This window comes from Rana temporaria, chromosome 1 (assembly GCF_905171775.1).
Source record: "Rana temporaria chromosome 1, aRanTem1.1, whole genome shotgun sequence".
NCBI classification, from domain to species: Eukaryota; Metazoa; Chordata; class Amphibia; order Anura; family Ranidae; genus Rana; species Rana temporaria.
In genome coordinates this window covers 591,294,972-591,320,148 of record NC_053489.1, presented here as the reverse complement: position 1 = coordinate 591,320,148, position 25,177 = coordinate 591,294,972, and the positions used below count along the sequence as shown (strand labels likewise).

Sequence of the window (25,177 nt, the reverse complement as noted above, 5' to 3'; positions counted from 1 at the left end):
ACACTGATCTAAGCCCTCAGCCGTCCCGTTCCACATGAGGAAGATGTCATCGATAAAACAGTGCCAGATTAGAATTTTGTCGGCATGGGAGTCAGCAACCTCCATCAACAGGAAGGAGTTCTCCCATTCCCCCAGATACAGGTTGGCGTACGATGGGGCACAACATGTCCCCATCGCCACCCCCTGTATCTGGAGGAAATGGGAGCTATCAAAAGCAAAAGCATTGTGGGAAAGAATAAACTCCAATGCCTGTACAATAAATTTATGTAGAGGTTTATCATCCTTGTGCAATTGACTGATGAAACGTTCAATCACTTTTATACCCTTCGAATGGGGTATGGAGCTATACAATGCCTCAACATCCACTGTTACTAGAATGGCATCCTTGGGGACAGTTAAATTCTCAAGGTTTTGCAATAATTGGGTAGTGTCCCTAATGTATGAAGGCAAGTTTGTGACCAAAGGTCGCAGTTGTTCGTCAATGAATTGACTCAGGTGTTTAGTAATACATCCCCGGCCAGAGACGATCGGTCTCCCTGGGGGATTGTGAAGGTCCTTGTGGACCTTGGGAAGGCTGTAAAAAGTAGGGATCTTTGCATGATTGGTACGTATGAATTCCCACGTCTGTTGGGTGATCACATTGTCTACATATGCCTGATCCACCAATGCGAAGAACTCATTATCAAACCTATCGATAGTGAGTTTCGATATGGGTTTATACCATTCTTGGTTTGATAAGGTCTTTCTACACATAGCTTAATATTGCTCGTTATTCATCACCACTATGTCCCCCCCTTTATCTGAGGGCTTTATTGTTAGCTGATGTTGATTGGCAAGTTGTTCCAACGCAGTTTTTTCTTTCTCCGACACATTGTCAGAGGTACAACACCTCTTCAGTTTAGTGATATCTTTAGTGGTCATGGCTATAAAGGCACTCAGATTAGAATTGAGGCTGAGCGGTGGAAATTTGTTGGATTTCTTTTTAAAAACAGATTTGCCAGAGATGCCTGCAATAGTGGGGGTTATATGTTCTTCCAAAACAGCATCCAAATCAAATTTGTCTATAAGGACTTTATTCGTCTGTTCCTCTAGTAAGGAGATTAAATCATTAATTGCTTGTTTCTCTCTATTAGAGGGTTCATTTGTGGGAACAGGTTTCGCATATAGACTTTTTAAAATCAATTTGCGAGCAAATAGATGTAAATCTTTGATTGTGTCAAAGATATCTAAATTCATAGATGGACAAAACGTTAATCCTTTTCGTAGGATGGCTATCTCATCCGTGGATAGACTGTAGTCGGACAAGTTGATGATGCTAAGGGAATCATCGTTGGATCCACATTGTTCCTTATGTCACTGTGAGTTCGTCGGGGCCCCTAGTGATGGGGTCCCAAGAGGATCCACAGTGCGCCTTCCCTGACCGGGTGGGCCACCCCCCGTGTATTGCCTGATCTTGGGTTATTCTCATTGCCCATTGCCATGGGGATGGATTGTGCAGTGGATGTGACATCCGTTATGTGTTTCTTCGTTTCATTCCCCCTTTCTGGTGATGTCCACTTTTGCTTTCTTGTTCCCTGTTTATAAGGCTGGGAGCGAGCCGAGGACAGCAAGTTGAGGGAGGAATTAGAGCCCCTATTGTTCTTCCAACCCTTAGACTTTCTAAGGTTTGTTCTACGTTGGGAACTAGTGATGTCGCAAACCTAAAATTTTGCGTTCGCGAACGCGATCTTCCGCAAATGTTCGCGAACGGGCGAACCGCCATAGACTTCAATGGTAAGGCAAATTTTAAAACCCACAGGGACTCTGTTTACATTGAACAGTACCCTGCACCTCTGGACACCTTTACATTACACAGCACTGCACCACTGGACCCTTTTATATTACACAGCACCCTGCACCTCTGGGCCCCTTACATTACACAGCACCCCACAGCTCTGGGCCCCTTTACATTGAACAGTACCCTGCACCCCTTTACATTACACAGCCCCCATAGCTCTAGACACCTGTATGTTACACAGACACCCCCCTAACAGTTCTGGACCCCCTACATTTTTTGTTTAAATGTAATCTACTGTGCCACCAGATATGAGATGTGGCACTGGCAGGTGGGCACAGTTTACCCTGTGAGGTAAAGACACCCTGGCAGACAAAAGACTACTATTTAGTATTGCAGTGAATTTTGTTTTTATATCTTATCAACTGTGCCAACACAATATAGATGATATGTGGCACTGGCAGGTGGGAACAGTTTACCCTGTGAGGTAAAGACACCCTGGCAGACAAAAGACTACTATTTAGTATTGCAGTGAATTTTGTTTTTATATCTTATCAACTGTGCCAACACAATATAGATGAGAAGTGGCACTGGCAGGCAGGTGGGCACAGTTTACCCTGTGAGGCAAAGACACCCTGGCAGACAAAATACTACTATTTAGTATTGCAGTGAGTTTTGTTTTTATATCTTATCAACTGTGCCAACACAATATAGATGAGATGTGGCACTGGCAGGTGGGCACAGTTTACCCTGTGAGGCAAAGACACCCTGGCAGACAAAAGACTACTATTTAGTATTGCAGTGAATTTTGTTTTTATATCTTATCAACTGTGCCAACACAATATAGATGAGATGTGGCACTGGCAGGTGGGCACAGTTTACCCTGTGAGGTAAAGACACCCTGGCAGACAAAAGACTACTATTTAGTATTGCAGTGAATTTTGTTTTTATATCTTATCAACTGTGCCAACACAATATAGATGAGATGTGGCACTGGCAGGCAGGTGGGCACAGTTTACCCTGTGAGGCAAAGACACCCTGGCAGACAAAATACTACTATTTAGTATTGCAGTGAGTTTTGTTTTTATATCTTATCAACTGTGCCAACACAATATAGATGAGATGTGGCACTGGCAGATGGGCACAGTTTACCCTGTGAGGCAAAGACACCCTGGCAGACAAAAGACTACTATTTAGTATTGCAGTGAATTTTGTTTTTATATCTTATCAACTGTGCCAACACAATATAGATGAGATGTGGCACTGGCAGGTGGGCACAGTTTACCCTGTGAGGCAAAGACACCCTGGCAGACAAATGACTACTATTATGTATTGCAGTGAATTTTGTTTTTATATCTTATCAACTGTGCCAACACAATGTAGATGAGATGTGGCACTGGCAGGTGGGCACAGTTTACACTTTAATAGTGCTGCCATTTGACCCGATGGGGAGTTGATCATATGACCTGAACTGTATATAAACAGAATGTGATCAAATCATACATAGCTTTGGGTTTACACAGAGTAACTTTAGAGATCCATGTGCAGTGCCCATGTACTTTATAGTACTGGTGCTAGTCAAATTTAAGTATAGATCAGAGTATAGTTAGACTCTGATCCTGATGGTTAGGTGTGAGAATAGGGCCTCTGTCTCAGCTTGGCTGTGCTGTGGGTCATTCTGCTGTATCGGGGTGTTCTTCCAGCCCTGGTACTGCAGGTGGCAGCGGTGGAGTCAAGGTTTGGGTGCTCTTCCCAGCAGCCAATCACAAGGGTTTGTCCTCACTGTGCATGCTGGGGAGGGGTATTTATAGGACAGACGTCATCGGTTCTGGGTTAATTTTTGTCGAGTGTGGCACCCACCTTTAGGGTGGCCACATCACGGCACCCCGGCGTTATGGCCTACCTGGCTAGGGCGTGCGTGCCACGCGGTGTTCCTGGCTCTGGGACCATTTTGGCCCGGAGCATCTTAACCAGCGATGGGGATCCAGTGAGCGACTGGGCTCCCTCTTTTCAACATCCCAAGCTGGGTGCTGTTATTCTTTCTCCTTTCAACTTTACTCTCCTCACCACAGGTTTTATTGTTTTTACCCGGCTGGGAAATAAATAGCACAGCAAAAGAGCACCTGTCGTGGACATTCCTTAACTTTTGTTTATGCACATACGCATCACTCGCCTCTAGAGAATTCTGAGGAGCCACAAGGTAACACGCCGCTCAAAAATTCAGAAGCTCCACTGGGGGTAATGCTACACATGTATTGCATTTAGGTAAATTAAAAAAAAAAGCAATTATATGGTGGTAGTAAATGACAAATATTAATGGAAAGACTGATGTTCAGTTGATCTTCTAGGTAAAGTGAGTACAAACTACCAACTGTCAGTATAAAAATAATTATAAAAATGAGGTAGCGTTCAGCATATGCAGATAATTATGCCTGGCCCCCCCCCCCCCCCCTTACTTCCCAAATTCTGAGCAGCAACATAGAAAAGATATACAACCCTAACTCCATAAAAGTTGGAATGCTGTGTAAAATCTACATAAAAACAGAATGCAATTATTTGCAAATCTCCTAAACACATATTTTTCTCACATAAAAAAAAATAGAAAACATATCTTATGTATTAAACTAAGAAAATGTAACATTTAAAGAAACAAATAAGGTAATTTTAAGATTTATGGCAGCAACACGTCTCAGTTGGGACAGGGCAACAAAAAGCTGGCAAAGTAAGTGGTACAAACAAAGGAAAAGCTGGAAAAACATTTTTCAAGTAGTAGGTTAGTAGGATGATTGGGTATAAAAAGAGTATCTTAGAGAGAAAAGATGGGCAGAAGTTCACCAATCTGTGAAAAGCTGCATCTAAAAATTGTCCAACAACTTCAGAATAATGTTCCTCAAACTGCAATTAAGGCGGAGCCCCAGCCTCAAATTTTTTTTTTTTAAAGTCAGCAGCTTCAAATACTATAGCTGCTAAATTTTAATAAGGACACCTACCTGTCCAGGGAGACACGATGTCGGCCCTCCAAAGCTGATTTGTTCATGGACTTGGGTGCAAGCGTCACCATTGCAACTAAGGGAAACCGGCAGTGGAGCCTTCAGGCTTCACAGCTGTTTTTTTACTGTGCATCGTCTTCGTCCCAGAAAGCAGCAGGGGCATTAGGAGGGCTAGAGACAGAAGAGAAAATAACGTAGGTAGGGACAGAAGTACACGTCTGTACTTCAAAAAAGGTAAGAAAAAAATATATAAATATCCAAAAACTAGAGGGGGTGGAGTGGTCTTAAATTTAAGACCTAGTTGTATAGTTGGGTGAAACTCTACTTTAATATATCATCATCTACTGTATACGGTATATTATTATCAAACGATTCAGAGTGACCTAAGATTAGGATTAGGATTTAGTGTAGCAACAAGCTAGTAAAAAAAACACATTGGGCTGCTGTCACTGATAATAAGAGTGCCCAATAAATATATAGAACATGTATCAATCTGCAGGACTTTTCATTACAAAGAAACACAACTTTTGTCCAGTTCCTTACAAATTTTAATTTAGCTGAGATACTTTATATATGGACTACATTTCATATGGACTAAAAAGGTCCTGCTGGTCTTTGTGTGGAGTGTACTGTATGTACACGTATAGGAAAGGTATTTTATTAAAGTAAAGCCCATTAGAGAGAAATACAGGGGCCACCAATGCTGACCTCATTCTGGATATGCTAGTTGGCTGTTTCTGCCATCCATACTTCCTGCAATACTAACCAGCAACAATTGTATGGATAAAGAAAGCCAAAGAGAAAGACAATTAAAGTCTCACAACCTTTAATCTCATTATATATCTCTATCCCCACATGCTATTATTTGTGACTTATTATTGTGACACACCATTTTTTTTTAATTATAAAAATAAAACAAAAGTTTCAATGTTGTTGGTTAAAAATGGTTTAAACACAATCCCTAAACTGGTATTTTATATGTTATGTTTATACACCTCTCCTATAATGTCTTCCTTTTTTTATATTTTTAGACTTGTATGACAGAACATTTATAAAGATGTGTTATGTTTTTTTTCTGTTGGCAATAATATGTTGTAAAAGTTCCTTGAAAATCCACGATAAACCTGGCTCCTCTGTACACAGGAGAGTCCTGTATCAGGAAGGAGCAGTTTCCTGTGGGACAGGTAGAAGAATCTCACCAGCTATCTGATGTTACCTTCTTACCTGTATAGAAAGGAAACTGAAAGTGATATAGAAGTTCCCAGAGCAGCTATCGCCTCTCTCATGTCACTTGAGTTCTGAACGGAAGAGAACTTCACAACATCATGAAAATGAGGACATTTTTCCCCAGAAAACAGGAATATAAAAGAAGAATCATGGATGCAAGACTTCAGATCAACCAGAGACTAGCACTGTGGAGTGACAGTGTAACGGAACAAATATCTGGAACCAGAAAGACATTATCAGATCCAAGCCAGCAGAACAGAAATGGATATCAGGCTGGTGGTGTTGAGCATTTTACTGGTTGCAGTAAGTGGGCGCTTGCACAGGAGACTCTGCCCGAAATCCCGCTATTTATCAGTGACGTCTTCTGACATAACAACACTAAAGGAGCTGCAACACGATCATGAGAAGAACATGTCTACCAACGCAATGAGATGCTACAGAAGAATGCTGAGACACAAACCATCTGTATGTGACCTTACGCAGAGGGATCGTCTCATCCTGACCCTGGAGCGGGTGTCACTAACAGTTGAGGTTCTAACGAATATTTCTGTGTCTGCTCAGAATGAATCTGTAAAACAGACACTTATGGTTTTCCTCAAACTGAAAGATGATCTGATGGTCTGTAGAGGATCTCCAGAATACAATGAGCCCACCTCACCCGAGCTGAAGCTGTGGCTACATCACCTCCAGCATTTTAAGGAGGCAGCATCTCCAGATTGTGTCCAGGAGGCTGTAATACTTAGTCTTATCCCTCTGAGAGTGGAAGATGTGACATGTTGGGCTCTCAACCACTAAACTCCCTACTGTAAGCACAGATAAGTATCTAATGCTTTATCTGAACATGTTAGAACCAGGAAGAGCATCGGGATTAAGAATAAGACGTAAAGGATGGACTTTTTCAACATAGACATATTTTTCTATACCTTACTACTGAAGGACATGCAGTACTACTTTAAAAAAAAAAGTATCTACTAATCTTTAATCTACTAAAACCTATAGCAAATGCTTCCATAAAGTACATTCCTGAAATTTGCAACTACAGGATTTATCCTCTATCCTATCCTACAAGGGATTTCGTAACCTCAAACTTATGGACCAAATTGTTTAGCAGACAAGATTCCACATCAACCCATAAATGACTAACCTACTCTCTACATAGCACAAATTCTGTGTAGAGAGTAGTAGTAGTAAAAAAAATTTTTTTTGGTCATATGTGCTTATAATTATTTTTTAACCTATAATTATTTAATATTATTTATTTAATATTATTTTATCTTGTCATATATCTTTATATCAATGTTTTAACCTGTACGTTTTTAATGTAATCTATTTTTTATTTATATTACATAAGTTATTAAGAATGTATTTCACAAGTTTCTAGCTCCCTGGAGGATACACTATATCTGTAATTGATTTATGTTAAAAGAAATGTTTTATTTTATTTTAGCGATAAATCTATATACATTGCAAAAAATATGTAAGTATGATACAGGCAGTTTATAGGAATATAATAGCTGTGAAAGGGGAATTGTCTTTACGTTTGTTTTTATATTTCATTTTGACCCATAAGTATTTAATATTATTTAATATTATTTTATTTATTGTATCAGTAATTCATCTGAAATTCATTATGTTAAACAAAAATGTTTTTTATTTATTTCAGTGATAAATGTATATACACACTTGTGCAAATAATAAATTGAAAGTAGCAAAGTATTTTACAGACAGTTGTGTTTAATCTTTATTTTAGAAGTTTGTGTTTTTGTGTAACTTTCTGTACACTATTTGTGCAAGTGTTGGCTCTGTAGAGAGAAAGAAAGGAAAATGGCTTCTAATTAGATGATGTATAACACAGTTTACTATATAACAGAACAAAACATTCTAGATACTTACAAGAGGAATGCTTTGTATTTTGGAAATCAAAAGTAGGGATAGATCCTTCTATTTTTTTATACCTACCCACCAAGGTAAGCAAAAAGAGGGTAATGGCAATATCAAAACCGGATTACCAATAGTATCCTGAAAAAAATCAACATATACAAAAACTGCTTCCCAGGTATTATACACAGGCAACATTGCATATGAACAAAGGGGAGAAAAACAACATTGCCTACTACCAGTTGTCAATCTCAAACTACTGTACTATTAAAGCTGTGCCAGTGGGTGAACTTACATTAGCTAGAAGGAATCGTTTGGATAATAAGTCCCTTGGTACAGAAACTGAGGTCATTATAGAATGATTAAAGCTGGAAACACACTATACAACTTTTGTTGTTTGATTTCCTTTGAATTTACCAAAACCATGTAGCGCAAGGCCTCATATTATATGGTTTTGGTAAATCTAAAGGAAAAAATCTAAAGAAAATTGTATAATGTGTATTCAGCTTAAGACAGAGAAAATATTTACAGTGTACTCTGAATGTAGCTAATCAAATTTACAGGAGGAAAAGGAGGGAGTTTTTTTGGGGTGAAAGTAACAACTAATGCAGGGGCGTACCTAGAGCATTTGGCACCCGGGGCGGATCCAATATCTGGCACCCCCCACGTTAAAATGTAAAAACACCCCACTGTGCCCCCTGCATACCTCTGCATCCTTCAATATCTTTTTGTTACTACTGTGTACCCCTCTCCACAACTGCACCTCTGGACCACTTTACATTGCACAGCACCCTGCATCACTGGACCCCTTTACATTAAACAGCCCCCTGCATCACTGGACCCCTTTACATTACACAGCCCCCTGCATCACTGGACCCCTTTAAAATTACACAGTACCCTAGATCACTGGACCCCTTTAAAATTACACAGCACCCTGTATCACTGGACCCCTTTACATCTCACAGCCCCCTTCACCTCTGGACCCTTTTACATTACACAGCACCCTGCACCTCTGGACCTCTTTACATTGCACAGCCCCTTGCATCACTGGACCCCTTTAAAATTACACAGTACCCTGCATCACTGCACCCCATTTACATTACACAGCACCCTGCATCACTGGACCCCTTTACATCTCATAGCCCCCTGCACCTCTGGACCCTTTTACATTACACAGCCCCCTGCACCACTGGACCCCTTTACATCACATAGCCCCCTGCACCTCTGGACCCCTTTACGTTACACAGTACGCTGCATCACTGGACCCCTTTACATTACACAGCACCCTGCACCTCTGGACCCCTTTACATTACACAGCACCCTGCATCACTGGACCCCTTTACATTACACAGCACCCTGCACCTCTGGGCCCCTTTACATTACACAGCACCCTGCATCACTGGACCCCTTTACATTACACAGCACCCTGCACCTCTGGACCTCTTTACATTACACAGCCCCCTGCATCACTGGACCCCTTTAAAATTACACAGCACCCTGCATCACTGGACCCCTTTAAAATTACACAGCACCCTGCATCACTGGACCCCTTTACATCTCACAGCCCCCTTCACCTCTGGACCCTTTTACATTACACAGCACCCTGCACCTCTGGGCCCCTTTACATTACACAGCACCCTGCATCACTGGACCCCTTTACATTAAACAGCCCCCTGCATCACTGGACCCCTTTACATTACACAGCCCCCTGCATCACTGGACCCCTTTAAAATTACACAGTACCCTAGATCACTGGACCCCTTTAAAATTACACAGCACCCTGTATCACTGGACCCCTTTACATCTCACAGCCCCCTTCACCTCTGGACCCTTTTACATTACACAGCACCCTGCACCTCTGGACCTCTTTACATTGCACAGCCCCTTGCATCACTGGACCCCTTTAAAATTACACAGTACCCTGCATCACTGCACCCCTTTACATTACACAGCACCCTGCATCACTGGACCCCTTTACATCTCATAGCCCCCTGCACCTCTGGACCCTTTTACATTACACAGCCCCCTGCACCACTGGACCCCTTTACATCACATAGCCCCCTGCACCTCTGGACCCCTTTACGTTACACAGTACGCTGCATCACTGGACCCCTTTACATTACACAGCACCCTGCACCTCTGGACCCCTTTACATTACACATCACCTGCATCACTGGACCCCTTTACATTACACAGCACCCTGCACCTCTGGGCCCCTTTACATTACACAGCACCCTGCATCTCTGGACCTCTTTACATTACACAGCACCCTGCATCACTGGACCCCTTTAAAATTACACAGCACCCTGCATCACTGGACCCCTTTAAAATTACACAGCACCCTGCATCACTGGACCCCTTTACATCTCACAGCCCCCTTCACCTCTGGACCCTTTTACATTAAACAGCACCCTGCACCTCTGGGCCCCTTTACATTACACAGCACCCTGCACCTCTTTACATTACACAGCCCCTGCACCACTGGACCCCTTTACATCACATAGCCCCCTGCACCTCTGGACCCCTTTACATTACACAGCACCCTGCACCTCTGGACCCCTTTACATTACACAGCACCCTGCACCTCTGGACCCCGTTACATTACACAGCAACCTGCATCACTGGACCCCTTTACATCTCATAGCACCCTGCATCTCTGGACCCTTTTACATTGCACAGCACCCTGCATCACTGCACCCCTTTTACATTACACAGCTGCCTACACCTCTGCACCCCTTTACATCACATAGCCCCCTGCACCTCTGGACCCTTTTACACTACACAGCCCTCTGCATCCCTTTACATTACACAGCACCCTGCATCACTGCACCCCTTTTACATTACACAGCCACCTGCACCTCTGGACCCCTGCATGTTACACAGACCCCCCTTCAGTGCAGACACCCCCTCAGTGCAGACACCCCCCCTTAGTGCAACCCCCCCTCAGTGCAAATCCCCCCTCAGTGCCAAACTCCCCCTCAGTGCAAACCCCCCTCAGTGCAACCCCCAGTGCAAACCCCCCCCTTAGTACAACCCCCCCTCAGTGCAAACCCCCCTTAGTGAAAACCCCCTCAGTGCAAACACCCCCTTAGTACATCCCCCCCCACCCCTTCAGTGAAATCCCCCCTGGTGCAAACACCCCCCCTCCCCATTCAGTACCTCAGATCATCGCAGGCAGCGCCACGGCACATGGACAGAATGTCCCCTCGGCCCCTCCCCCTCTGTACACACAAACAGAGAGGAGGGGGCTGTGCCTGTGTGCCGACTGCCGACCACCGCTAACAGCCCGTGGCTGTGAGAGGAGGGGATGGATGGTGCTGCGGTTTCACCCCGCAACCCCCCCTCCTCTTGTACCGCGGCGCTTGGCGCTCCGATTCCGCGGCGCTCATCGCTGAAGTCGCGGGGGGAGACGCCCCCCCACATGCAGTCGCGGGGGCAGACCGCACCCCCCTAGCAACGCCTCTGTAATGATTGCCTGGCAAAAATATATTTGAGACCATCTTTTCCACTGAGTATTAAACTAATATTAAACAAATTATACTGCATACTATTTTATAAGTAGGTTGTCGTTTCTCTTCTAAGGGATCCCTTCTTTCACTCAGCCTTTTTGATATCATAATTAAGTCTGATACTTGGACTTGGAAGGTTGAAGGGGTCTTTCAAATGTGGGCAAATTATTAATATTTCTTCATAAATTTTGGCCACAATTTATACTGCTACATGTCTTTGATAAAAATAACCCAACATTTTTGGAAATTATTTGGTCTGTGTGAAAGTTTTAGAGTCTACAAGCTATAGTGCAAATCATAAAAAATTGTCACATCTGATCACACCTGATGTACTGAAGGCCTATCTCATTTCTTGGGACCCTAACAAGCCAGGAAAGTACAAATGCCCCCAAAATAACCCCTTTTTGGAAAGTAGACATTCCAAGGTATTTATTAAGAGGCATGGTGAGTTATTTGAAGTTGTGTTTTTTTCCCACAATACTTTGCAAAATAAAGATTTTTATTTTTCATTTAAAAAATTTCTCAAAATTGTCATTGTAATAGCTTATTTCTCTCACATGGCATGTGCATACTACAAATGACACCCCAAAATACATTCTGCTACTCCTCCTGAGTAAAACGATACCCCATGTGTGAGACTTTTTCACTGCCTGGCCACATACGGAGGCCCAACATGCAGGAAGCGCCATCAGGGGTTTTAGGAGCATAAATTGCACATCTAACTAGTTGACTACCTATTACACTTTTGAAGGCCCTGGAACACCAGGACAATGGAATTACCCACAAAGTGACCCCATTTTGGAAAGCTAATACCCCAACGTATAATCTATGAGGCATAATGAGTCTTTTGAACGGTTTATTTTTTTCCAGCAGTTTTTGGAAAATGTGGAAAAAAAATGAAAACGCATTTTTTTTACACAAAGTTGTCCATTGATAAGATATTTCCAACACATAGCATGTACATACCACACATGACACCCCAAAATACATTCTGCTACTCCTCCTGAGTAAAACGATACCCCATGTGTGAGACTTTTTCACTGCCTGGCCACATACGGAGGCCCAACATGCAGGAAGCGCCATCGGGGGTTTTAGGAGCATAAATTGCACATCTAACTAGTTGACTACCTATTACACTTTTGAAGGCCCTGGAACACCAGGACAATGGAATTACCCACAAAGTGACCCCATTTTGGAAAGCTAATACCCCAACGTATAATCTATGAGGCATAATGAGTCTTTTGAACGGTTTATTTTTTTCCAGCAGTTTTTGGAAAATGTGGAAAAAAAATGAAAACGCATTTTTTTTACACAAAGTTGTCCATTGATAAGATATTTCCAACACATAGCATGTACATATCAAAAATTACACCCCAAAATACATTCTGCTACTCCTCCTGAGTAAAATGATACCCCATGTGTGAGACTTTTTTACTGCCTGGCCACATACAGAGGCCCAACATGCAGGAAGCGCCATCAGGGGTTTTAGGAGCATAAATTGCACATCTAACTAGTTGACTACCTATTACACTTTTGAAGGCCCTGGAACACCAGGACAATGGAATTACCAACACACTGACCCCATTTTGGAAAGCTAACACCCCAACGTATAATCTATGAGGCATAATGAGTCTTTTGAATGGTTCATTTTTTTCCAGAAGTTTTTGGAACATGTGGAAGAAAAATGAAAACTCATTTTTTTTACACAAAGTTGTATGTTTCTAAGATATTTCCAACACATAGCATTTAGATAGCAAAAATTACACCCCAAAATACATTCTGCTACTCCTCCTGAGTACAACAATACCACGTGTGTGAGACTTCTACATAGTCTGACCACATACAGAGATCCAACATGCAAGGAACACCGTCAGGTGTTCCAGAGACACATAGTATGCACATACCAAGAATTACACCTCAAAATACATTATGCTGAGCAAAGCGTAAACAAAAGATTACCTGTGGTAATAGTAGCGCAGTTCTACAGCAGGATAGCACTGGTCCAGGCAGCAGGCAGGGACTTGGTCAGCAACGTCCAGGCAGGGATACTGTCCCGTCAGGGTTAGTGCAGGTGGTCAGTTCATGCAACAGGCAGAGGCATGATGGCATAGGTCCTACAGGCAGCAGGCAGAAGTAGGGCCTCGTTCAGGACAGAATGGGGACAGGGGTAGAGGCTTCTCCCACCCAAATCTCTTTGAAGCCTCCGGGCAACCAGACCCTAATCTAGGATGAGAAAACGAAAAAGTTTTCTTCATCCAGAAAAACTTTTCTGGCGCCCCTCACATATGTGAGACCCCTGTGTTCCCACTAGTCCAGTAGCAGGGTACAAGATCAGTCCATGAGGCAGGCAAAAACATGGTCAAACAGTCCGAGGTCAGTTCCAGATCAGGCAGAGGCAGTACAGAATCGTTAGGCAGAAGAATGGTCGAAAAAACAGTCCAGGGTCAATTCCAAATCGGGCAGAGGCATTACAAAATCGTTAGGCAGAATCGTGGTCAAAAAACAAGCCGGGGTCAGTTACAGAGCAGGCGGTGGCATAAGGGGTGTGAAGGTGTGTGAAGGCAGGAACGGAGGATTAATACTTTAGTTTGGTGTGGTAACGGCGAAAACAGTCAATTATACAGAGGCCTGGTTTGGAAGGACAATCGGCACAATGGTAAGCTGTGTCTCGTCTGACTCCTTCACTGGCGCATACCTTGCATCGTTTTTGACGTCGTCGGCCTGTTTCTGTGGGAGGGACTTTATCGGGAAAATGACGCTCGGCGAGATGACTTAAAACATCAGATCGGATGGTTTGGGGTGCATCGTTGTGGAAAATAAGGGCAGTGATAAGGTCCTCTTGGTAGCCAAGGAAGCGTTTGGGGTTTTGGGTGGAGTTGCGGTATATTACAAAAGAATTGTATATGGCCAATTGAAAAAAATAAATGGCAACTTTTTTGTACCAATGGTACGTTCTTCTTGTGGCAAGATAGGGCTCAAGCATCTGGTCATTGAAGTCGACCCCCCCCCCATAAACAAATTATAGTCCTGGATGCAAGTGGGCTTTCGGATGGTGGTGCCACGCCTTCTGCGGGTTTCAACAATGGTGTCATTGTGGATAGTAGATAGCATATAGACATCCCTTCTGTCCTTCCACTTCACCGCCAAAACCGCATTGTTACGCAGACTTGCTGATTCTCCTCTTTTCAACTTTTGGTTCACCAGGCTTTGAGGAAAGCCTTTCCTGTTGTTTCTGACGGTGCCACATGCTGGCGTCTGCTTCCGGTGCAGGTTGTGGAACAGGGGAAGAGAGGTGTAGAAATTATCTACGTATAGATGGTATCCTTTGTCTAATAGGGGGTTGATTAGTTCCCAAACAATTTTGCCACTTGATCCCAAGTAGTCTGGGAAATTAGGGGGATTGATCTGGGTGTCCTTGCCTTCGTATACTCTGTAGGCATACAGGTATCCTGTGACTCGGTCACACAATTTGTAGACCTTCACACCATAGCGGGCTCTTTTGCTGGGCATGAATTGTTTTATTTGGAGTCTGCCACTAAATTTGATAAGGGACTCATCCACACAGATGTGTTGGTCCGGGGTGTACAATTGGGGGAATTTCTCGGAAAAATAATTGAGTAAGGGCCGGATTTTGAAAAGCCTGTCATGTTCTGGGTGATTTCGGGGATGGCACTGGGTATTGTCGTTGAAATGTAGGAATCTCATTATGGCAAAGTATCGGGCTCTGGGCATTATGGTGGAGAAGATGGGCATGTGGTAGATCGGGTTTTTGGACCAAAAGGCACGTGAAGTGTTTTTTGGGTTGAGTCCCATACAAAATGTTAGGCCTAAAAAAATTTTGAACTCGTCCAACGTAAGGTCTCTCCACTGGAAGGGACGGGCATAGTAGGACGTGGGATTGTTTTCAATAAATTGCTGTGCAAATAGGTTGCACTGGGCCACAATTTCGGATAGCATGTCCTCTGTAAACATGAGGTTAAAATAATCGAGTGGGGTAAAATTCTCCGTGTTCACTTGGATTCCTGGCTGGGCCGTGAAAGGGGGAATGTTGGCTTCTCCTGAAGTAGCAGGAAGCCACAAGGGGTTCTGAAGGGCATAGGGAAGGCTGGCATGGGTCCTGGAAGTTTGTTGCTGAGGCACTGCGGTGCTGGCAGATGGCACGGCGGTGCTGGCAGATGGCACGGCGGTGCTGGCAGATGGCACTGCGGTGCTGGCAGATGGCACTGCGGTGCTGGTGGATGGCACTGCCTCCTCACGCCTTCGTTTAGCCGGCCGGCTATCTTCCTCCTCTGAGTCACTCAGTGTTGCGCTACTGATGGCTGGCTCATAAGCGACGTCAAACTCCGAATCAGAGTTGGAAAGGGACTCTGAAAGAGAGAGCTCCACGTTGCTCTCGTCGGGGGCAGAAATTATTTGGAAAGCCTCCTGAAGGGAATAGGACCTTTTGGACATTTTGCTGGTGTGTGCTAAACCTTCACTGATGGGCACTGATTGGCAGCACAGGTGGGCACTGATTGGCAGCACAGGTGGGCACTGATTGGCGGCTCAGGCGGGTACCGATTGGCTGCACAGGCGGGTACCGATTGGCGGCTCAGGCGGGTACCGATTGGCGGCTCAGGCGGGTACCGATTGGCGGCACAGGCGGGCATTGATTGGCGGCACAGATGGGCACTGATTGGCGGCACAGATGGGCACTGATTGGCGGCACAGGCGGGCACTGATTGGCGGCACAGGCAGGCACTGATTGGCGGCTCAGGCGGGTACTGATTGGCGGCTCAGGCGGGTACCGATTGGCGGCACAGGCGGGCACTGATTGGCGGCACAGGCGGGCACTGATTGGCGGCACAGGTGGGCACTGATTGGCAGCACAGGCAGGCACTGATTGGCGGCTCAGGCGGGTACCAATTGGCGGCTCAGGCGGGTACCGATTGGCGGCACAGGCGGGTACCGATTGGCGGCACAGGCGGGCACTGATTGGCGGCACAGATGGGCACTGATTGGCGGCACAGGCGGGCACTGATTGGCGGCACAGGTGGGCACTGATTGGCGGCACAGGCAGGCACTGATTGGCGGCACAGGCAGGTACTGATTGGCGGCACAGGCGGGCACTGATTGGCGGCACAGGTGGGCACTGATTGGCGGCACAGGTGGGCACTGATTGGCGGCACAGGCGGGCACTGATTGGCGGCACAGGCAGGCACTGATTGGCGGCACAGGCGGGCACTGATTGGCGGCACAGGCGGGCACTGATTGGCACACAGGTGGGCACTGATTGGCAGCACAGGTGGGAACTGATTGGCGGCACTGGGATGGCACTGGGATGGATTGCACTGGGAATGGATTGCACTGGGATGGATGGCACTGGGATGGATGGCACTGGGATGGATGGCACTGGTGGATGGCACTGGGATGGATGGCACTGGTGGATGGGACTGGGATGGATGGCAGGCACTTTGTAACTGTAATACTGTAACTATTTTCACTCACTTCTCTCTCCTCACACGATGTCTCTGTGTGAGGAGGGAGAGGCGGCAATGAGAGATGATCTCATATGTTTACATTTCAGATCTCCTCTCATTGGCCGCCCAGATCGCATCGCAAACGGCCACTCTGATTGGCTGTTTGCGGTGATCTCTAATTGGCTGTGTCCAAGGGACACGGCCAAAACAAAATTTCCCCGCTGCGCGCTCTGGAGCGCGCGCGGGGACCGCCCAAAGGGGCGGCCGTCAATTGACGGCGCTCTGGCTTTTGGGATCCGCGCTGTAGCCGTCAATAGACGGCGCGCGGATCCCAAGTGGTTAAAGTCAGCAGCTACAAATACTATAGCTGCTAAATTTTCAGGGAGACACGATGTCGCCCCTCCAAAGCCGATTTGTCCATGGACTCGGGTGCAAGCGCCACCATTGCAACTAAGGGAAACCAGGAGTGGAGCCTTCAGGCTTCACAGCCCTTTTTTTACTGCGCATGATGCGCAAGTCGTATGGAACTTTCTGAATGGCCCATCGTCTTCGTCCCAGAATTCAGCAGTGGGATGAGGAGGGCTCGAGACAGAAGAGAAAATAATGTAGGTAGGGACAGATGTACATGTCTGTACTTCAAAAAAGGTAAGAAAAAAATATATAAATATCCAAAAACGAGGGGGGGTGGAGTGGTCTTTAATTTAAGACCTAGTTGTATAGTTGGGTGAAACTCCACTTTAATATATCATCATCTACTGTATATTATTATCAAAAGATTCAGAGTGACCCAAGATTAGGATTTAGTGTAGCAACAAGCTAGTAAACTTTGAATGTTGAAAACTGGATTTTAGTGTTACAAATTCTGTCCCAGAAAAAAAACACATTGGGCTGCTGTCACTGATAATAGAGTGCCCAATAAATATATAGAACATGTATCAATCTGCAGGACTTTTCATTACAAAGAAAGTGCCCAATAAATATATAGAACATGTATCAATCTGCAGGACTTTTCATTACAAAGGAACACAACTTTTGTCCAGTTCCATACAAATTTTAATTTAGCTGAGATACTTTTTAGATGGACTAAATTTCATATGGACTAAAAAGGTCCTGCTGGTCTTTGTGTGGAATGTACTGTATAGGAAAGGTATTTTATTAAAGAAAAGCTTATTAGAGAGAAATACAGGGGCCACCAATACTGACCTCCTTCTGGATATGCTAGTTGGCTGTTTCTGCCATCCATACATCCTGCAATACTAACCAGCAACAATTGTATGGATAAAGAAAGCCAAAGAGAAGGACAATTAAAGTCTCACAACCTTTAATCTCTTTATATATCTCTATCCCCACATGCTATTATTTGTGACTTATTATTGTGACACAACATTTTTTTTTTTTAATTATAAAAAGAAAACAAAAGTTTCAATGTTGTTGGTTAAAAATTGGTTTAAACACAATCCATAAACTGGTATTTTATATGTTATGTTTATACACCTCTCCTATAATTTCTTCCTTATTTTCATGTTTTTAGACTTGTATGACAGAACATTTATAAGGATGTGTTATGTTTTTTTTCTGTTGGCAATAATATGTTGTAAAAGTTCCTTGAAAATCCACGATAAACCTGGCTCCTCCGTACACAGGAGAGTCCTGTATCAGGAAGGAGGCGTTTCCTGTGGGACAGGTAGAAGAATCTCACCAGCTATCTGATGTTACCTTCTTACCTGTATAGAAAGGAAACTGAAAGTGATATAGAAGTTCCCAGAGCAGCTATCGCCTCTCTCATGTCACTTGAGTTCTGAACGGAAGAGAACTTCACAACATCATGAAAATGAGGACATTTTCCCCCAGAAAACAGGAATATAAAAGAAGAATCATGGATTCAAGACTTCAGATCAACCAGAGACTAGCACTGTGGAGTGACAGTGTAACGGAACAAATATCTGGAACCAGAAAGACATTGTCAGATCCAAACCAGCAGAACAGAAATGGATATCAGGCTGGTGGTGTTGAGCATTTTACTGGTTGCAGTAAGTGGGCGCTTGCACAGGAGACTCTGCCCGAAATCCCGCTTATTATCAGTGACGTCTTCTGACATAACAACACTAAAGGAACTGCAACACGATCATGAGAAGAACATGTCTACCAACGCAATGAGATGCTACAGAAGAATGCTGAGACACAAACCATCTGTATGTGACCTTACGCAGAGGGATCGTCTCATCCTGACCCTGGAGCGGGTGTCACTAACAGTTGAGGTTCTAACGAATATTTCTGTGTCTGCTCAGGATGAATCTGTAAAACAGGCACTTATGGTTTTCCTCAAACTGAAAGATGATCTGATGGTCTGTAGAGGATCTCCAGAATACAATGAGCCCACCTCACCCGAGCTGAAGCTGTGGCTACATCACCTCCAGCATTTTAAGGAGGCAGCATCTCCAGATTGTGTCCAGGAGGCTGTAATACTTAGTCTTATCCCTCTGAGAGTGGAAGATGTGACATGTTGGGCTCTCAGCCACTAAGCTCCCTACTGTAAGCACAGATACGTTTCTAATGCTTTATCTGAACATGTTAGAACCAGGAAGATCATCGGGATTAAGAATAAGACGTAAAGGATGGACTTTTTCAACATAGACATATTTTTCTATACCTTACTACTGAAGGACATGCAGTACTACTTTAAAAAAAAAAGTATCTTCTAATCTTTAATCTACTAAAACCTATAGCAAATGCTTCCATAAAGTACATTCCTGAAATTTGCAACTACAGGATTTATCCTCTATCCTATCCTACAAGGGATTTCGTAACCTCAAACTTATGGACCTAATTGTTTAGCAGACAAGATTCCTCATCAACCCATAAATGACTGACCTACTCTCTACATAGCACAAATTCTGTGTAGAGAGTAGTAGTAGTAAAAAGGATTTTTTTTTTGTTTGTCATATGTGCTTATAATTATTTTTTAACCTATAATTATTTAATATTATTTATTTAATATTATTTTTTCTTCTTGTCATATATGTTTAAATCAATGTTTTAACCTGTAAGTTTTTAATGTAATTTATTTATTATTTTTATTATATAAGTTATTATGAATATTTATTTCACAAGTTTCTAGCTCCCTGGAGGATACACTATATCTGTAATTGATTTATGTTAAAATAAATGTTTTAATTTATTTTAGCGATAAATCTATATACTGTGTGTGTATATATATATATATATATATATATATATATATACACACACACACACACATACATTGCAAAAAATATGTAAGTATGATACAGGCAGTTTATAGGAATATAATAGTTGTGACAGGGGAATTATCTTTTGATTTGTTTTTATATTTCATTTTGACCCATAAGTATTTAATATTATTTAATTTTATTTTATTTATTGTATCAGTAATTCATCTGAAATTCATTATGTTAAACAAAAATGTTTTTAATTTATTTCAGTGAAAAATGTATATACACACTTGTGCAAATAATAAATTGAAAGTAGCAAAGTATTTTACAGACAGTTGTGTTTAATCTTTATTTTAGAAGTTTGTGTTTTTGTGTAACTTTCTGTACACTGTGGCCCGGATTCTTGAAACACTTACGCCGACGTATCTACAGATACGCCGCGTACTGTAAGTGCACAGATGCGCCGTCGTATCTATGCGCCGGACTCTTAATGCAAGATACGCCTGAAGTTTGGCTTCCTCCGACCGACGTAAGTGTCCTACGCCGTCGTATCCTGGGCGCATATTTACGCTGTCCGCAAGGGGCACTCCCATTGATTTACGCATAGAATATGCAAATGACTGAGATACGCTGATTCACGAACGTACTTGCGCCCGTCGCAGTAATATACGCCGTTTACGTAAGGCGTACGTCCGGCGTAAAGTAATTCCACCTAAAGGAGGCGCATCCCATGCAAAGGTATGGATGACGGAACAGCCGTCGAATTTTACGTCGTTTACGTAGGACTACGTGAATAGGGCTGGGCGTAGGTTATGTCGCGTCATAGGCAGTGATTCAACGTATCTTATGGAGTATTTTAGACGTGATTCTGAGCATGCGCGCACATGCGCCGTTCATTCGGCCATTCATTTGCATGGGGTCACGGTTCATTTAAATGTATCACGCCCACTTCTAACCACTTTGAATTGGGCCGGCTTACGCCAACAAGTTTACGTTACGCCGGCGCAACGTTGGGGAGCGAGTGCTTTGTGAAGACTGTTCTAGCCTCTCTGTTTTACGTCGGCGTAGCGCAAATGAGATGCGCTACGCCGGCAGAATTATGCGCCGCTCTACGTGAATCCAGCCCTATTTGTGCAAGTGTTGGCTCTGTAGAGAGAAAGAAAAGAAAAGGGCTTCTAATTAGATGATGTATAACACAGTTTACTATATAACAGTACAAAGCATTCTAGATACTCACAAGAGGAATGCTTTGTATTTTGGAAATCAAAAGTAGGGATAGATCCTTATATCTTTATATACTGTACCTACCCACCAAGGTAAGCAAGAAGAGGGTAATGGCAATATCAAAACCGGATTACCAATAGTATCCTGAAAAAAAATCAACATATACAAAAACTGCTTCCCAGGTATTATACACAGGCAACATTGCATATGAACAAAGGGGAGAAAAACAACATTGCCTACTACCAGTTGTCAACCTCAAACTACTGTACTATTAAAGCTGTGCCAGTGGGTGAACTTACATTAGCTAGAAAGAATAGTTTGGATAATAAGTCCCTTGGTACAGAAACTGAGGTCATTATAGAATGATTAAAGCTGGAAACACACTATACAACTTTTGTTGTTTGATTTCCTTTGAATTTACCAAAACCATGTAGCGCAAGGCCTGATTGCATACCAATTGAAAGTGTTTAGGTCTGATCTCATATTATATGGTTTTGGTAAATCTAAAGGAGAACATCTAAAGAAAATTGTATAATGTGTATTCAGCTTAAGACAGAGAAAATATTTACAGTGTACTCTGAATGTAGCTAATCAAATTTACAGGAGGAAAAGCAGGGAGTTTTTTTGGGGTGAAAGTAACAACTAATGATTGTCTGGCAAAAATATATTTGAGACCATCTTTTCCACTGAGTATTAACCTCCCTGGCGGTATGATTCTTTCAGAAAAAAACATGCTAAAAGCGGTACCATTATTTGCAAGGAAATTTGGCGTTTTATATTGTAGGTCTGTAATTTTTAGAAATAACTCACTTAAATCTGACCAAACAAGATTCTAATAGGCATCCCGTGTATTACATTTTTTTAAAAACAAAATTATAAATTATAATATAATAAATAATTATAAATAATTATAACAAATAATAATATAATTATAATAAAAATTATTCAATAATGTAATCAAATCAAAATCACTGAAATTTGCTCAGTTGCAGAATTGTCGCTGTCATTACTTTTATTTTTTTATGACGAATTTCCCCACAAATCGCTATCGCACAATTCTGCAAGTGATTATAATTTATTATCGCTGTTTTTTAGCTGATCTAAAACTATTTTTGACATAAAGGGACACTTTTGGTTGCTATGGACAATCTACAGTTTGCAGGGAGAAAGAAACGTTTTTATTATATAAAATGACATGCAGGACACTGGGCAGACCACTAGGGACAGGGGGGGTGTGTTTTTTTTACATACAGTACTGTAATCTATAAGATTACAGTATACTGTATGTATAGTGTTTGTTTACGTTTTTGAATTTGGCGCCGTTCTCCGTCCCCGTGCGTCGTAACGTCGCAGGGAACGGAGATCGGCGTCACACGGAGGCACTATGTGAATCGAGCGAGGTCCCGCTCGCTCACACAGCGCGGTGGCATCGCTGGATCCAGGGACAAGGTAAGTAAAAAGTGCCTGTGGATCTAGCGAGGCAAGCCCGAGACTGACACGGGGTTACCGATAGTAGCAAGAAAATCTAACCCCGTGTCAGTCTCGGGAAGACCGCCAGGGAGGTTAAACTAATATTAAACAAATTATACTGCATACCTTTTTTATATCATAATTAAGTCTGATACTTGGACTTGGAAGGTGAAGGGGTGAGTGAGTGAGTGAGTGAGTGAGTGAGTGAGTGAGTGAGTGAAAAACTTATAAAGCGCAACACTTGCGAACTGAATCGCCTCTGGGCGCTGTTTCCATTCCATCAGTAAGGAAATCCTTTACCTCAGAAGAGATGAGTTTTAATCATTCTCCTGAAGGCCAAGTGGTCTGACTCCAGTCGGATGGTGGTTGGTAGTGCATTCCACAGTCGAGGTCCTTGGACAGCAAATCTCCGATCTCCTTTGGGTCTTTCAAATATGGGCTCAGTACATGTTGCTATTGTAAAGTTCATACAGAAATCAGAATGGTACAATATGTATTGGCTATTGATTGGCTGTATCCATCAGTGCTTAAGTTGTAACTCTAAGAACATGTTTTAAATTATTTCCTGTTCACAGTGCAGATTACAATATGTGGGATGCAGAAAATATATTTTTTCTTTCCATTTTATTGAGCATACTGATGGTTCTGTACATTGGGGTGATTTACACCATTGTATATTTTGGTGTGAAGTATTTAGAAACTTTAGGCTTGAGATTGGAATGCCTCTAGGTCAGTGGTCATCAACCCTGTCCTCAGGGCCCACTAACAGGCCAGGTTTGCAAGATAACTGAAATACATCACAGGTGATATCATTTTCTGATTGCAGTATTCTAGTCTGCATCTCCCCCAAGGTAATACATACAACCTGGCCTGTTAGTGGGCCCTGAGGACAGGGTTGATGACCACTGCTCTAGGTATTAACTGTAGATAAGACATTGACCTTCACAACTAATGTGGCTACTTTTCTTTTTCTTTTCTTAAAACTTCCCTTCATATGCAATGTTGCATCTACAGTATATGGTTTTTCGATTTTTGTGATTTATAGAGCCTATTGGTAATCCAGTTCATGTATTACCATTACCCTTCTCTTGCCTACCTTGGTGGGTGGGTATATAAGATTACGGGATCCAACCATATCTTGCTACAACTAAGGTGAAGATCAGCTGAGTTACCATCTGTATGGAATTTATCCTGTACTGGCAATGAAAAAATAAACTTGCATCATGGAAACTTTAAGAGTGCTGCCATTTGGCCTGATGGGGAGTTGATCATATGACCTGAACTGTATATAAACAGGTTGCAATCAAATCATACATAGCTTTGGGTTTACACAGAGTAACTTTAGAGATCCATGTGTAGTGGCCATGTACTTTATGGTACTGGTGCTAGTCAAATTTAAGTATAGATCAGAGTATAGTTAGACTCTGATCCTGATTGTTAGGTGTGAGAATAGGGCCTCTGTCTCAGCTTGGCTGTGCTGTGGGTCATTATGCTGTATCTGGGTGTTCTTCCAGCCCTGGTACTGCAGGTGGCAGCAGTGGAGTCAAGGTTTGGGTGTTCTTTCCAGCAGCCAATCACAAGGGTTTGTCCTCGCTGTGCATGCTGGGGAGGGGTATTTATGGGACAGACGTCATCGGTTCTGGGTTCTTTTTTGTCGAGTGTGGCACCCACCTTTAGGGTGGCCACATCACGGCCCCCCGGCGTTATGCCCTACCCGGCTGTGGCGTGCTTGCAACGTGGTGTTCCTGGCTCTGGGACCATTTGGGCCCGGAGCATCTTATCCAGCGATGGGGATCCAGTGAGCGACTGGGTTCCCTCTTTTGAAGATCCCAAGCTGGGTGCTGTTCGGTCGGGAGTCGGTCTGAGGAGCGCCATTGAGAGGCTGGCGATCTAATAGGGCTCGGACGAAACCACGGGAATCACAGGTGGCCGGACACTGCGGGACTGGTCACCTGTCAGTCGCTACCTGGGCGACAAGTTGAAGGAGATCCAGACGTAACTCAAGTAAGGAGGCATATCTCCAATAATACAACCCAGAGGGGACCTGTGGCAGAGGTATCTTCTGAGGCTCATTGAGAGGGGTCTGTGGCAGAGACTTTCTCCCAAGTTCAAGTTCACCGAGGAGGGTCTGTGGCAGAGACTTATTCCTATCATTGTCCGAGTGATACTCCGGCTGCCAGGTCAGTGAGAGGCGCGAGTGGCGCAGAGAAGTGTTACGTTTGGGAGCAGGACTGTTTCCTATCATTACGCCTGAATCTGTTATTTTTTCTCCTTTCAACTTTACTCTCCTCACCACAGGTTTTATTGTTTTTACCCGGCTGGGTAATGAATAGCACAGCAAAAGAGCACCTGTCGTGGACATTCCTTAACTTCTGTTTATGCACATACGCATTACTCGCCCCTAGAGAATTCGGAGGAGCCACAAGGTAACACGCCGCCCAAAAATCCAGCAGCT

General features: G+C 43.3%; 2 protein-coding genes across 2 annotated transcripts; both read left to right on the top strand.

Annotated features, from left to right (window-relative positions):
• Positions 1-5,966: 5,966 nt before the first annotated feature.
• On the top strand, positions 5,967-6,978 carry LOC120925022 (interferon lambda-3-like). The gene has a single exon (XM_040335924.1). The coding sequence runs from the start codon at positions 6,253-6,255 to the stop codon at positions 6,784-6,786; it is 534 nt and encodes a 177-aa protein (XP_040191858.1). The 5' UTR covers positions 5,967-6,252; the 3' UTR covers positions 6,787-6,978.
• An 11,559-nt stretch (positions 6,979-18,537) lies between these two features.
• Positions 18,538-19,427, top strand: LOC120925021 (interferon lambda-3-like). Its single transcript, XM_040335923.1, has one exon. It carries the CDS (start codon positions 18,826-18,828, stop codon positions 19,357-19,359), a length of 534 nt encoding a protein of 177 aa, XP_040191857.1. The 5' UTR covers positions 18,538-18,825; the 3' UTR covers positions 19,360-19,427.
• Positions 19,428-25,177: the final 5,750 nt, after the last annotated feature.

Excerpts from the sequence above, each read along its gene's own strand:
- LOC120925022 (XM_040335924.1), top strand. The coding sequence starts at position 6,253 with ATGGATATCAGGCTGGTGGTGTTGAGCATTTTACTGGTTGCAGTAAGT.
- LOC120925021 (XM_040335923.1), top strand. The coding sequence starts at position 18,826 with ATGGATATCAGGCTGGTGGTGTTGAGCATTTTACTGGTTGCAGTAAGT.